This window comes from Rhamphochromis longiceps, linkage group LG4, assembly GCF_057381845.1.
Source record: "Rhamphochromis longiceps isolate RC_006_pf linkage group LG4, R_longiceps_female_GT1.1, whole genome shotgun sequence".
NCBI classification, from domain to species: domain Eukaryota; kingdom Metazoa; phylum Chordata; class Actinopteri; order Cichliformes; family Cichlidae; genus Rhamphochromis; species Rhamphochromis longiceps.
Genome location: NC_140560.1, coordinates 19,463,118 through 19,479,030, shown reverse-complemented (window position 1 = coordinate 19,479,030; position 15,913 = coordinate 19,463,118). Strand labels below are relative to the sequence as shown.

The following is a 15,913-nucleotide window of genomic DNA, read 5'->3' as shown; positions in this document are numbered from 1 at the left end:
TTGTTTCTTTAGGCTCCTGCAGCCTTGTACACAGTGCCAGCCCAAATCCAGTATTTGACATGTCTAGATTACAGAAACCTATTCAGAAAGTTTGGACAACAACACCTTTCACCTTGGAAGCTATAGCAAGTAGCTAGGGATCTTAAGCTACTTGCTATAGCTAGAGAGATACCTATGGCGTTACCACAGAAACCCATAAAGCTAGGTTGGTAATGTCTGGAAGCACAAATCCGACTGTAACACTTGAAGATAAGGAAAGTCTGATCACAACATCTGATTTAAGGAACAAATCTGCCATGTCTTCAGTCTGAACATAGCCTTTGAGGTCTATTATAATTTAACACTCTATGGCATATGTGCCTGGACAGTTACACTGCCAAAGTGAAAAAAAACAAAGAGAGGTTTGGCTCAGCATTTCATTGGGAAATGCTTTATAAAATCTTTGTCTTGGCCAAAAACCATGCAAGACAAGATTCCATGCTGTCTGAACAATGCTGTGAAACAAGCTAATCCTGGAGCTTATAGAAATTAACTAGATGAGTCATCAAGAGAGAGTTTGGCTTGTTCATTTAAAAAGTTTTTCCCATTTTTAAGCACAACAACACTACCAAATTGTGGCATATGCTTGAAATTGAAGGCGTTTTGAAAATGTGTTAAAACTTTTAACGCATTTACGGTGACGAGCAGAAGAGCCCCTTGCTTTGCTCCTCTTACTCAACTGCCCTACGACAGAATACAATTTTGTTCTCGCTGAGAGTACAGCTAAACTCTCTCTCTCTAAATGTCTCTCTATAGAATAAATTTCTCCACCCCTCAAACTGCTGCTTAAAAGAAGAAATACTGCAGCATGGAAAGCAAGGTTTCAATGCAGCATGAACAGATTTCACCATTAACTGCGCATGGGCAAACTGAGGCTTTAGTGTTTTTGAAAGGCATTGAAATACATTGCAAAACACTACACAAGGGAGATAGCATTCAGACAGGAATGATATCAGTTGTTCCCATAGCATGTACTCTAGTTATAAATCCCCACCTAATTCTAGCATGTAGCTACGATGTTATCCTCACACTTAGGAATAAGGCTAAAGCGTAATCTGATAGCAATGCTGCATGCGTTGCTATGCACTTAACCCAGACGTAGTTACTCATTGATTTTGAGTTAACTCGGACACACATGCCATCAAGAAATGGCTGCCCATCGCCATTTTGGAATCGAGAGGATTAAGGCTTTCATGTGCTGCGTATACTAAGTCTGCTGAGACTTGTAACTTTCACTCTCCTGTGTGTACATGTATGTCTTCTTTGTTTTTGGTGTGTAAACACGTGTAGGGGGAACAGCAAGGGAAAAGACATCAGCACCATCAAGTCGCTGAGGGTACTGAGAGTGCTACGACCTCTAAAGACTATTAAACGACTTCCCAAACTCAAGGTACGCTTGCGCAGCAAAGAGACTCCATTACTTATATTTCACTTTTACACAGATTATTGATGAAATCTACCTTAAGGTAAGTACAACAACCAAGAAAATTAAACAAATTACACCCTGATCTACCATCATCTATTATTCTTTAACCCCCCCTAATATTATGTTGTTCTCTTGCTTTGTCCTCAGGCTGTGTTTGACTGTGTGGTGAACTCTCTGAAGAATGTGCTCAACATCCTGATCGTCTATTTACTCTTCATGTTCATCTTTGCTGTGGTTGCTGTTCAGCTCTTCAAGGGGCGTTTTTTTTACTGCACTGATGAATCCAAAGAATTTGAGCGCGACTGCAGGTCAGGAAAAAAAATCCAACTCCTTTCACCTTGCGCTGTGAAAATGTCCTGGTGACCTGCATAACTTTTGGTTTAATCCTTAAAGATTAAAGTGTCTCCTCTCCATCCTCTGTGTCATACCTAATGCAAACGTTTATAAGTTTTTTTCCTTTCAGTCCTTGTGCTGATTTTGTGTTTTTCAGAGGCGAGTATCTGGTGTACGAACGTGATAACGAAGTGAGGGCGCAGAAGCGGGAGTGGAAGAAGTACGATTTCCACTACGACAATGTGGCTTGGGCCCTTCTCACCCTCTTCACTGTCTCTACTGGAGAGGGGTGGCCGCAGTGAGTAGCCTATATGTGAATATATTCATTCATAAATAGAGCAAGTGTGGATATTGACAACCTGTAACAATACTTCACTGTCACTTCAGGGTGCTGAAACACTCGGTCGATGCGACTTACGAGAATCAGGGCCCAAGTCCAGGATACCGGATGGAGATGTCCATCTTTTACGTGGTGTACTTCGTGGTCTTCCCCTTCTTCTTCGTCAACATCTTCGTAGCTCTCATTATCATCACTTTCCAGGAACAAGGCGACAAGATGATGGAAGATTACAGTTTAGAAAAGAATGAGGTGAGCAAGGATTCCGAAACTGGAGCGTTGCATGATGGAAAGGCACGATGCAAACCGAAAATGTCTTTTTCTGCTGTTTTTGACAGAGAGCCTGTATAGACTTTGCCATCAACGCCAAGCCTCTGACACGCCACATGCCACAAAACAAGCTAAGCTTTCAGTACCGTATGTGGGAGTTTGTGGTGTCACCGCCATTTGAGTATACCATCATGGCGATGATCGCGCTCAACACAATCGTGCTGATGATGAAGGTAAAGGCCTGCAAGCTCCAAACAAGGAATAAGTAACGCACAGAACAACATAAACACCAAGACAGCCACCGAGTTGCTGAACTTAACGTCTAAATTTATACCATTAGCTCTTGTTGCCTGCGCCTTAAAAAAAAATACAAGCAGCCTTTACTAGTCTGGAATGATTCAAATACTTCTGCTTTTCTGAGAGAGGTACTGCCTATGTGTGTTTTTGTTTACAGTATTACGGAGCCTCCGACACCTATGAAGCTGTGTTAGCCAACCTGAACATAGTGTTTACTTCCCTCTTCTCCATGGAGTGTGTACTCAAGATCATCGCCTTTGGAGCACTGGTGAGTATTTCTGGGTTTATGTGTGGCGACGATGTACTGCTCTGTAAAAATATGAGAAGCCAATAAGAACATATATACATATTTATTTTCATGCCTTTTTTCTGTATTGAATGAATTTTACCATTTAAAATGAACAGAATGCCCATATACTAAACAAAACAAAAAACTGAAAACGTTTACAGCCAAAAACAGCTCTTCATCTGGGCCTGACTTTCAACTAGATTACCCTGTATCCCCCACTTTCTCCACCAATCTATGTATTACACTGTCTAATGCTATTCGGATTGTTGGCAATAATCAAATGATTTGTTTTTCAGTTACAAAACCAAAAATTTAAACAAATCAGAAGCTACAAAAAATCAGTGATAAAGTTATTTTACCGGCAAAAGATGCAGATGAGAGAAAAAAGTACAGACGAGATAGTTTGACAATGAATGGGAGGTGATAAAGGACAGAGGTGGGATTATAATATATTAACTGAAAAAATGAAAGTGAGTGACATATAGGCGGCCAAAAGAGAAGCAAAGATTAGAGAGCGGGTGGTGAGTAGACAGCATCAGCTCTGATTCATGGATAAACTTATGTACGTATTAGGCATGTCGTAAACACACATAATCCCAGCCCTCAGAGATATTAGTGTCCGTGTGTGTGTATGTGCGTGCGTGTGTGTGTGTGTCAAAGTGGTTTATTTTAATATCCGCCTCCCTTGCTCTCCCCTGGTCCTTCCACTTGTCTAATGCACAATTTGGCTCCAGGCAATATGTGGGTAAGCAAAGAAGCAGAGGCTTATTAGCATTTTGTCCCGAGTATTACATGACTCGTTGCTTTGAGTGTCCCCACTTATTGAAAGAATGCTTTAGAAAATCTCTAATCAAATATAGATTGAAATTTTTTTTGCATATATATCTATAAATGGAGGGCTGTAATAGAATTTTTAAAAGGTTTTGAAACTGAAAGAAATTCAAATTGGTTTTTGCTGTACTGTATGTGTTGTTTGATGGATGTTATAGTCTTGTGATGCAGTACAATGTGTCCCTGGTGTGCTGGTATCTTTCCAGCTTCCCTTCACTGATGGTCAATTTGTCTCATCTAATTTCTTTCCTGTTCCTGTCCTACACTGACATTTGTTTTCTTCCACTTTCTTGTTCCCCTTCTGTATTTTTCTGTCCTTGTCTCATTTTCTAATTCTTTACTTCTTACTTTTTTTTCTCCTTGGTATGGTTTTTCATTTAAATATGACTTATACATCCTTTTGCTTGTTATTTTCATGTGATCTGTCTGCGCTCCATCCCGTTGCGTTGCTCAATTTCTCTGTCAATCTTTATCTCTTCCCCTCCTTACTCTTTGTCTGCTTCCTTGCCACATCAATGTTCTTCTGCTTTTTACTGTGTCACTCTTGCCTCATGTCACCTCATATCCTCCTTTTTTCTCCTTTATCCTGCTCGTTGTTCTTCTCTGTCCCTGTCTCGTCTCTTCTTCTTTCTCTCGCTTTCTTGTACTTCTTTTTTCCCTCTCTCTTATGCTGATCACAGAATTATTTCAAAGATGCCTGGAATATTTTTGACTGTGTGACAGTTCTGGGCAGCATTACAGACATCCTCGTTACTGAGCTTGGGGTAAGTACCAGATTTTGAGGTGTCTGTGTACAGATGTTTATGTTTTACACTCCTGTATTGAAAAGTCAAACTGGAAGCAAACAGATGTGATATTACATTAGCATGTTTCTTTCTTAAACAGGCATGACTGAGGTATGTTTGGTGAACTTCAGAATGTGTTTGTGGACTTTCACATCTGCCTCACCATCTAAAAAACATTAAGTAGACAAGACAAGGAGTAAGGAGAGAGCATGAGTTAGAGGCCAGTGTTGGGTTGCTCAGTCATGCATGAGTATCTCTTGAAAGTCTTATATAATTGTCCCAGTTGGTGGGATGGGAATACAGCCAACCAGTGCCGAGCCACTGACAGGCAGGAAGGCAGGAAGCATGCTGATTACCTATAGTGAGCCATAGCCTCTCCAAGCAGCCTTTTAGTTTGTTATAATATTAGGGTGGTCAGTGGGTGCATCAGTTTGCAACTGCATCAGAAGTACCTGAAACAACAACAGCATCAACAACATTATGGGTATATTAAGATCAATGATGAATGAGTGCCCTAGATTTGGTGTGCAGCATTACATTTTTGCTAAATATTGCACCAAATTGCCTGTAATGACACGCTGAACCAAGTAAACAAAATGAGTTAATTCAGTTTATTTAGGACCTGCATTCAGATTTTTCAAATGTTGTATTACCTCACTATGTCCATTAAGGAGATGAAATTGTGTGTCAGTGCATTTATTATGTGATGCATGAAACTGGGTTGAGCATCATTTGTGAAACACTTGTTCAATCCTAAAAATCTATTTAAACGTAGAACCCCAAAAATAGTACATTTGTATAAATCTACATACAGAAGGTAATCAGAGAGACTCAACCTAAAGCTAATATTTGAAGGTTGGTACAAATGTTCTTTGTATATTGTTGGGACATATTTTAAGAAAAGACTCTTGTTGCGTAAGAAGTAAACTCTGAATAACAGATGGTATTGATAGGAATACAGGGAGTGCAGAATTATTAGGCAAATGAGTATTTTATCCACATCATCCTCTTCATACATGTTGTCTTACTCCAAGCTGTATAGGCTTGAAAGCCTACTACCAATTAAGCATATTAGGTGATGTGCATCTCTGTAATGAGAAGGGGTGTGGTCTAATGACATCAACACCCTATATCAGGTGTGCATAATTATTAGGCAACGTCCTTTCCTTTGGCAAAATGGGTCAAAAGAAGGACTTGACAGGCTTAGAAAAGTCAAAAATAGTGAGATATCTTGCAGAGGGATGCAGCAGTCGCAAAATTGCAAAGCTTCTGAAGCGTGATCATCGAACAATCAAGCGTTTCATTCAAAATAGTCAACAGGGTCGCAAGAAGTGTGTGGAAAAACCAAGGCGCAAAATAACTGCCCATGAACTGAGAAAAGTCAAGCGTGCAGCTGCCAAGATGCCACTTGCACCCAGTTTGGCCATATTTCAGAGCTGCAACATCACTGGAGTGCCCAAAAGCACAAGGTGTGCAATACTCAGAGACATGGCCAAGGTAAGAAAGGCTGAAAGACGACCACCACTGAACAAGACACACAAGCTGAAACGTCAAGACTGATGAAATGAGAGTGAGTTTTTTGTTTGTTGCCTAATAATGCCTAATAATTATGCACAGTAATAGTCACCTGCACACACAGATAACCCCCTAAAATAGCTAAAACTAAAAACAAACTAAAAGCTACTTCCAAAAACATTCAGCTTTGATATTACTGAGTTTTTTGGGTTCATTGAGAACATGGTTGTTGTTCAATAATAAAATTATTCCTCAAAAATACAACTTGCCTAATAATTCTGCACTCCCTGTACATAATCTGTATTTAGGAGATGAAGCCATTTCTTGGACAGAATTAATTTAAGAAGAAATTCAAAAACTATCCCCAATAATGTTGAAGTCAGAGTTGTAGAGTATTTGCAGCTGTAACCAAGAATCAAGAGCCAATGTAACAATTACTACTGAAAGGCTTTTCTCTCTTTTTTTTAACAATTTATAATAATGCAATATAAGCCGTAATAAGTGGAGGCTATGTGCTCTGAATATTTCTTGCCTCAACTACGTGGAAAATCCACCTACATTGCAAACATTACATTATTATAACCACCTCTGCTCTTCTTTGACAGTTGCATCATTACTATATATCACATGACTTTGGCAGTCAGTCCTATTGGGTGGTGTATGAGTTTTTGGTTACCTTGTATGTGGGTCACATCTTAGTACTGTAGCTTGCTTCATTAGAAAGGTTGAGAATTAGTGCCTTTCAAAGAGATGCCCTGTTGTCTCTCCACTCTAATGCCTCACCAATCTTACCATTATTATAAAAATATAGATCCCAATTGATTGAGTATGGTTAGATGATTTCCTCTCCCCTGTGTTGTATTGTTTGTTTCTACCTGCCTGGATAGGAAAATCTTCTATTTCTGAGTTTGGTTTGATTTGACTTGTTTAGCTCCTGGTTATTTTTTTTATTATTATTTATTTATTAGTTTATTTATTTATTAATTGGTACAGAGCGTGAATCTTTGTTCATTTGGTCTTGATTATTTCTACTCAAGATTTCATTCACTTATGTATCGACATACAGTCATGGATTTTTAGAATCCATGTATTTTCTTTTTTCATGCTGCCTTGATTCTTGGTATCAGCATTATGAATGTGTAAAATCTACAGACACTTACCTTTGTGCTAATTTCTCTTTGAATGACTGTTGATTTATTTCTTGTTTTTATCTTTTCACATGCTTTCTTTAAATCGTCCTCAAACTTAACGACGATCTACTGTAATCTACTTCTCCAATCCCCTTCTCCCCTCAACACCTACTACTTGCTGTGATTCCATCCAATCAAAATGCACTATGATTCCTCTGTGTCCACCCATGACAACTGGCTTGGTCAATCTCTCTGGTTGTTCTTCGAACCAACCAATAATCCAAAAATTTGCTGCTATAAACCATAACTCTGCAACATCCACATGTAGATGGTTTGTAATTTTTTGGAGATCTTATTTTACTGCATGTGTTTCAGCTGCATCCCAGTCAACGTTCTGGCTCTGGAATGTGTACAGTTTGCTTGACTGCTTTGCTATGATCACTCTGAACCCTTAACTTGTACATTTGCGTTTGTTATCTCCCAGCTAGTCACTGTATATCTCCACAAGCGTGTGCTGAAATATATCCTTTACTCAACACTAATATTCGGTTTGTAAAGGATTGGGTTTTAGAAACTACAGTAGATGGTAAAATTTATCCACATATATGTATAAAAGTTGCTGGGAGAGTGTTTCTAGTAACAACATATTAAATCCAAAGCTTTGACAGTGGCAGGAAGAACAAGTGATGCATGTTGCCCATTGCATGCCACTGGCAGAAACCCCTGTACACACAGACACACACAGAAACATGCAGCAATGCAATATAAGCAGTAATTGAATAAAGCCTGCATGTGCTGATACCAGTTACTTTTGAGCACTTCACATCTCAACCTGCAGTCTAATAGATTTATCTGCTAAACTATGTACAGTTTATTAGTCACGTGTTCAGTCTGATGAGAGTGGAAAATGGTAACCTAAAGAAATTCACCTATGTAGTAATGACCTTTGTTGGTCCTTGAACCACCCTCTGCTCTTATTTGACAGTGACATCACTATTGTATGTCACATGACTTTGGCAGTCGGTCCTATTGGATGGTGCATGAGCTGCCGTTTTTGCTTGCCTTGCATTGGCTGCTTTGCCTTGTGTTTGGTTCACATCTGCATGCTGCGGCTTGCTTCATTTGAAACGTTGCATATTTTGCCTTCGGAGAATTAGTGCATTTGGTTGTCTTTCCAAGAAGTGTCCTGAAGTCCCTGCACTCTAACTCCTCACCAGTCCTAACACAATTACTAAAAACATATATCCCAATTGGATGAAACTGGTTAGATCTGGATGATTTCCTTTCCCCTGTGTTGTATGGTTTGATTCTACATTACTGGATATGAAAAGCTTGTTTGGAGCCTTGCTGATTTGAGTTTGGTTTGCTTTGACTTGTTTGGCTCCTGATATTTTTTATTATTATTTGTATTGAGTTTGAATCTTCTTTAATTTGGATTTGACTGTTTTTCTTCTCATTTTTTTTATTCGTCTGTAAGGAAGATTGCCTGCATAATTTGAAGTACGACTAACTATTTTCCTTCCCTTTCCATTCCCCAATCCCCCCTCTTGTTCCCTTTTCACAATCCTTTATTTCTGTTCTCTTTCCCTTGCTTTTCCCTTCCTCAACTCCCCCATTTCTCTGGTTATACTGTGGCTGTATTGTAGAATAATTTCATCAACCTAAGTTTCCTAAGGCTGTTCAGAGCAGCTCGTCTCATCAAACTGCTGAGACAGGGAGAAACCATCCGAATCTTGCTCTGGACCTTCGTTCAGTCTTTCAAGGTTTGCTTCCAATTATACAGCTTATTACCCTGAAAAATCACATGCATTGATATGTGTAGACGCTACATGTCAGTGCAGTGTATTCATTGTATAGATCCCTTCCTTTTACAAAAGAGGTTTTGGTGCAGTGCAAAAGTATATTAAAAAAAAGAATTTGATTTTGATTTGAACCTTATATTAAACTGTAAAACGTGTTGTTAAAAGGCATTATTCATTTTAAATTGGCTGCCAGCAATTCTTTTAGAGGAAGCTGTTCCTAACATTGGTAGCATTGTTGTGCTTAAAGGTACAGTGTACAGTGGGGCAAAAAAGTATTTAGTCAGCCACCGATTGTGCAAGTTCCCCCACTTAAAATGATGACAGAGGTCAGTAATTTGCACCAGAGGTACACTTCAACTGTGAGAGACAGAATGTGAAAAAAAAATCCATGAATTCACATGGTAGGATTTGTAAAGAATTTATACGTAAATCAGGGTGGAAAATAAGTATTTGGTCACCTCAAACAAGGAAAATCTCTGGCTCTCACAGACCTGTAACGTCTTCTGTAAGAAGCTTTTCTGTCCCCCACTCGTATGAATGGCACCTGTTTTAACTCATCATCTGTATAAAAGACACCTGTCCACAGCCTCAAACAGTCAGACTCCAAACTCCGCCATGGCCAAGACCAAAGAGCTTTCGAAGGACACCAGGAAAAGTATTGTAGACCTGCACCAGACTGGGAAGAGTGAAGCTACAATAGACAAGCAGCTTGGTGTGAAAAAATCAACTGTGGGAGCAATCATCAGAAAATGGAAGACATACAAGACCACTGATAATCTCCCTCGATCTGGGGCTCCACGCAAGATCTCATCCCGTGGGGTCAAAATGATCATGAGAACGGTGAGCAAAGATCCCAGAACCACACGGGGGGACCTGGTGAATGACCTACAGAGAGCTGGGACCAAAGTAACAAAGGTCACCATCAGTAACACACTACAACGGCAGGGAATCAAATCCCGCAGTGCCAGACGTGTTCCGCTGCTGAAGCCAGTGCATGTCCAGGCCCTTCTGAAGTTTGCCAGAGAGCACATGGATGATACAGCAGAGGATTGGGAGAATGTCATGTGGTCAGATGAAACCAAAGTAGAACTTTTTGGTATAAACTCAACTCGTCGTGTTTGGAGGACGAAGAATACTGAGTTGCATCCCAAGAACACCATACCTACTGTGAAGCATGGGGGTGGAAACATCATGCTATGGGGCTGTTTTTCTGCCAAGGGGACAGGACGACTGATCCGTGTTAAGGACAGAATGAATGGGGCCATGTATCGTGAGATTTTGAGCCAAAACCTCCTTCCATCAGTGAGAACTTTGAAGATGAAACGAAGCTGGGTCTTCCAACATGACAATGATCCAAAACACACCGCCCGGGCAACAAAGGAGTGGCTCCGTAAGAAGCATTTGAAAGTCCTGGAGTGGCCTAGCCAGTCTCCAGACCTCAACCCCATAGAAAATCTGTGGCGGGAGTTGAAAGTCCGTGTTGCTCGGCGACAGCCACAAAACATCACTGCTCTCGAGAAGATCTGCATGGAGGAATGGGCCAAAATACCAGCTACTGTGTGTGCAAACCTGGTAAAGACCTATAGTAAACGTTTGACCTCTGTTATTGCCAACAAAGGTTATGTTACAAAGTATTGAGTTGTATTTTTGTTATTGACCAAATACTTATTTTCCACCCTGATTTACGAATAAATTCTTTACAAATCCTACCATGTGGATTCATGGATTTTTCTTTCACATTCTGTCTCTCACAGTTGAAGTGTACCTCTGGTGCAAATTACTGACCTCTGTCATCACTTTAAGTGGGGGAACTTGCACAATCGGTGGCTGACTAAATACTTTTTTGCCCCACTGTATGTGTATCATACAAAGGAGCCAAGAGAGGACGGAGGTCTTCATATTTATTTTCACTGCATGTTTGAGGTTAAACTTTTAACTTGGATTTCAAAACAATGGTTTTCAGAAATTTCTGGAGTCCATGGAGGGATTTTCATAAGACCAATAGAGGCACTTACAGTGGGGCAAAAAAGTATTTAGTCAGCCACCGATTGTGCAAGTTCCCCCACTTAAAGTGATGACAGAGGTCAGTAATTTGCACCAGAGGTACACTTCAACTGTGAGAGACAGAATGTGAAAAAAAAATCCATGAATCCACATGGTAGGATTTGTAAAGAACTTATTCGTAAATCAGGGTGGAAAATAAGTATTTGGTCAATAACAAAAATACAACTCAATATTTTGTAACATAACCTTTGTTGGCAATAACAGAGGTCAAACGTTTACTATAGGTCTTTACCAGGTTTGCACACACAGTAGCTGGTATTTTGGCCCATTCCTCCATGCAGATCTTCTCAAGAGCAGTGATGTTTTGGGGCTGTCGCCGAGCAACACGGACTTTCAACTCCCGCCACAGATTTTCTATGGGGTTGAGGTCTGGAGACTGGCTAGGCCACTCCAGGACTTTCAAATGCTTCTTACGGAGCCACTCCTTTGTTTCCCGGGCGGTGTGTTTTGGATCATTGTCATGTTGGAAGACCCAGCCTCGTTTCATCTTCAAAGTTCTCACTGATGGAAGGAGGTTTTGGCTCAAAATCTCACGATACATGGCCCCATTCATTCTGTCCTTAACACGGATCAGTCGTCCTGTCCCCTTGGCAGAAAAACAGCCCCATAGCATGATGTTTCCACCCCCATGCTTCACAGTAGGTATGGTGTTCTTGGGATGCAACTCAGTATTCTTCTTCCTCCAAACACGACGAGTTGAGTTTATACCAAAAAGTTCTACTTTGGTTTCATCTGACCACATGACATTCTCCCAATCCTCTGCTGTATCATCCATGTGCTCTCTGGCAAACTTCAGATGGGCCTGGACATGCACTGGCTTCAGCAGCGGAACACGTCTGGCACTGCGGGATTTGATTCCCTGCCATTGTAGTGTGTTACTGATGGTGACCTTTGTTACTTTGGTCCCAGCTCTCTGCAGGTCATTCACCAGGTCCCCCCGTGTGGTTCTGGGATCTTTGCTCACCGTTCTCATGATCAGTTTGACCCCACGGGATGAGATCTTGCGTGGAGCCCCAGATCGAGGGAGATTATCAGTGGTCTTGTATGTCTTCCATTTTCTGATGATTGCTCCCACAGTTGATTTTTTCACACCAAGCTGCTTGCCTATTGTAGATTCACTCTTCCCAGTCTGGTGCAGGTCTACAATACTTTTCCTGGTGTCCTTCGAAAGCTCTTTGGTCTTGGCCATGGCGGAGTTTGGAGTCTGACTGTTTGAGGCTGTGGACAGGTGTCTTTTATACAGATGATGAGTTCAAACAGGTGCCATTCATACAGGTAACGAGTGGGGGACAGAAAAGCTTCTTACAGAAGACGTTACAGGTCTGTGAGAGCCAGAGATTTTCCTTGTTTGAGGTGACCAAATACTTATTTTCCACCCTGATTTACGAATAAATTCTTTACAAATCCTACCATGTGAATTCATGGATTTTTTTTTCACATTCTGTCTCTCACAGTTGAAGTGTACCTCTGGTGCAAATTACTGACCTCTGTCATCATTTTAAGTGGGGGAACTTGCACAATCGGTGGCTGACTAAATACTTTTTTGCCCCACTGTATTAATTGTGAGATATTCCACCAGGTGATAGATAGATAGATAGATAGATGGATGCAGGATCTAGCTTATTAGTTAACATTTATTGTGTCTCTTTTCAGGCACTGCCTTATGTTTGCCTCCTCATTGCCATGCTGTTTTTCATCTACGCCATCATTGGGATGCAGGTGGGTGAGAACCTCAACCTAAAACTTGCTCCAGTGCTGCTGGGATGCATTAAATATATTTTATAGTATAACTATAATGACGAGGAGTGCAGCATACTAAATGATAGTGAAAAGAGTGATCATATTTGGAGTATAATAGCAAGAGAAGGAACATTACAAAAATGTCAAAATGGGATTTATGTCTTAGTTTCAGATTGTTACTTATAATCTTTGTTCCTGTATGTTTTTGTGGCAAAAAAGACTAAATGTTCAGCGATCAACAACCATCGTCTAGTTTTCACTTTTAACAGTATCATTGTGTTTGACAGCTGTTTGGGAATATTGCAATTGAAGAAGTTGGAGACAGTGCCATCAACCAACATAACAACTTCAGGACCTTTGTAGAGGCTCTTATGCTTCTCTTTAGGTGCTTTTATATGTAACTCTGTAAACCTATAATATACATTTCCATGCATGCCCCAGTCTCTCTTGAGGTCATTCAATTCTGGATAGGTAAAATAATCTTTTTGTATGTTTGAAGGAGTGCAACGGGTGAGGCATGGCACGAGATCATGTTGGCGTGTCTTGGGGGTAAGGACTGTGACCTCAAGTCAGGGAATGTAGATCCAGATTGTGGCAGCCAGTTTGCCTACCTCTACTTTGTGTCGTTCATCTTCTTCTGTTCATTCTTGGTGAGCCCCCGGGTTATCCCAGTTACTGATCGACATAACATAATATAACATTACATGACACAACACAGTGCAATGCAATGTCACACAGCATGACAAAACACATTATAACATACACATAACTAGGGATGGCATAACACGACAGCACAACATAAGATGACTTGACAAAACTTAACATAACATCATGTGACCGATCATAACATCGTAACATAATGTATCACGATATAGTATATCATAACGTAACATGAAATACCACATTGTAACCTGACATATCGTAAAATTGCATGACATAACTTGGTATAACGTAATATGACATAACAAGACTAACAATAACATAAAATTGTCCATCTTTTAGTTAAAGCTGATTAAGTAAATTAGCATTTCATGTCACAGCTATTAAACCAGTGATTTTGTGAAATCAGTGGCTGTTTGTAACTTTTTTTGTAACTTTTCTGTTTGTATGTGTGTCGCTGTGTGTGTTTGTGTGCATGCATGCGTAGATGCTGAATCTGTTTGTAGCTGTTATCATGGACAACTTTGAGTACCTGACTAGAGATTCATCCATACTAGGACCTCACCATTTGGATGAGTATGTCAGGATATGGGCGGAGTATGACCCTGCTGCCTGGTGAGTTATATAACGCCTATACTCAGGTGTAAAGAGGCACAAGCACAAGGAACAGATCTGTTTACACATGTAGTACTTGCACATATATTCATAAAATTATACTTTTAAGAGTTTGTACATACAACAACAAAGACACTATTTAAAACCTGATATTTAGACACCTTTAATGCATCTTTTTCTCTATATTTTAATAAGCTTGCCCACACAGAGAGACGCAAGAAGTTAAAGCGGCTACTTCTCCTTAATTTTGAGATTTTCTTTTCTTTTTTTGGTGTGAAGACTTTTTTTTAAAGTGATACAGTGAACAAGAGAATTGAACACATACAAGCATCGGCTTTTTAAAACATTAATTTACTAAAGAAATAGCTGCAAGGGGGCTGTAACGGATCTGAGTATAACCTCATCAGACATCTGGTTATCTCTCTCACACCGTACAACCCCTCCCACTCTGTCCTCGCCTTTATTGTAAACTCCCTTCACCCCTTCCTAACACTCTCCCTCTTCTGGAATCGGTATACTGTCAAAAACTTAACACGGCAACGTCTACACTCGAAACTGAAGCTTCCGTGTAGTCCAAATGTATATTGTAGACATGCTAAGTTTCATGGTATCTGTATTCCAGTGCCTGTGTTTTTCCCTCATGCCTTCCTATAGAATGCACTACTATAAATAGAAAATACAAATAATATGGTGTGCAATAAATATGCTGTGCACCATTTCTATTGTACAGTTGTGTTAGGATTGCCTTTCTTGAGACTAACATGCTATTTTTTAACCTCTAAGGAAACCAAGTAATAAACAAAGAAGAAGAAGAGAATACAATAAGAAGGCACTGTTTAGGACAACTTTAAACAGAATGTGCCATTCAGTTATGTTTCTGCTATTTCTGTATGTGCATGTAGAGTTTGTATAAGTGCATTCAAGTGATGTCGTAAGAGTCAGTTTTTACAGTTCTTCTATATTGTAAAGTATTTCCAGATACTGTGTTCTTGTCAATCTTGTATTCTTCCTCCCAATGTCCCCTCTTCTTTCTTGATGTGTGTGCCTGTGTGTGTGCGCGTGCATGTGTTTTTCTTGTGTGTGTGTGTGTGTGTGTGTGTGTGTGTGCGCGTGTTTGTTAACTCCCTGTATTCTTCTTGCAGCGGGCGCATACATTATAAGGACATGTACAGTTTATTACGAGTTATCGACCCGCCTCTTGGCTTAGGCAAGAAATGCCCCCATAGGGTGGCCTGCAAGGTTTGACTTCCATTCAAACAAAACTTCTTAAATCACTCTTGCTAGCCACAGCATCCAGGAATGGAGTGAATGCCGCTTTGTTTTCTTCTTCATTTCAACTTTACAACTTTGTTTCCACCATTATCGACTTGCATTCTGAACTGCCGAGAGAATGTGCGGGACAATGCAGACACCCAGAGAAGCATGCGAAATGCATTAACCGAAATAGGGAGGGGTAATTCACATCAAGGCGTTTTATCATGTTGGAAAAAATAATCTTTTTTTTTTTTTTAATATATGAGCATTTTTTTTCCTTTTGCTTGCTGTGGAGACATGGCTATAATGTAGCAAGCTACGGTCGCCCACTGTAGTGTTGCATTGTTCTTGGTTGTTGGGGGGTTGGGGGAACGACAGAAACTGCATTGACACTTCTTCCCTCACTCCTTCCTCTTCCTTTTCCTCTCCTGTCTGAGCAGGAGCAGCTTGGCGCCCGCTGTCAGGCTCTGCCTGTTCTGTTCTTGCACAGAATTATCTTCTGATACTACAAGAGGATATTTATTCC

General features: G+C 40.2%; 1 protein-coding gene across 4 annotated transcripts in view; it reads left to right on the top strand.

The window, feature by feature from the left end:
• Window positions 1–15,913, top strand: part of cacna1aa (calcium channel, voltage-dependent, P/Q type, alpha 1A subunit, a) — an 89,247-nt gene that overhangs the window by 54,840 nt on the left and 18,494 nt on the right. For all 4 annotated transcript variants that reach the window (XM_085403640.1, XM_085403639.1, XM_085403638.1 and 1 more), the window contains 13 exons: window positions 1,330–1,429; window positions 1,613–1,773; window positions 1,956–2,096; window positions 2,186–2,387; window positions 2,474–2,638; window positions 2,860–2,970; window positions 4,503–4,586; window positions 8,899–9,015; window positions 12,772–12,837; window positions 13,146–13,243; window positions 13,358–13,508; window positions 14,006–14,133; window positions 15,276–15,372. In XM_085403640.1, coding sequence (XP_085259766.1) covers window positions 1,330–1,429; window positions 1,613–1,773; window positions 1,956–2,096; window positions 2,186–2,387; window positions 2,474–2,638; window positions 2,860–2,970; window positions 4,503–4,586; window positions 8,899–9,015; window positions 12,772–12,837; window positions 13,146–13,243; window positions 13,358–13,508; window positions 14,006–14,133; window positions 15,276–15,372 — 1,621 coding nt within the window. The remainder of the gene's footprint in view (window positions 1–1,329; window positions 1,430–1,612; window positions 1,774–1,955; window positions 2,097–2,185; window positions 2,388–2,473; window positions 2,639–2,859; window positions 2,971–4,502; window positions 4,587–8,898; window positions 9,016–12,771; window positions 12,838–13,145; window positions 13,244–13,357; window positions 13,509–14,005; window positions 14,134–15,275; window positions 15,373–15,913) is intronic.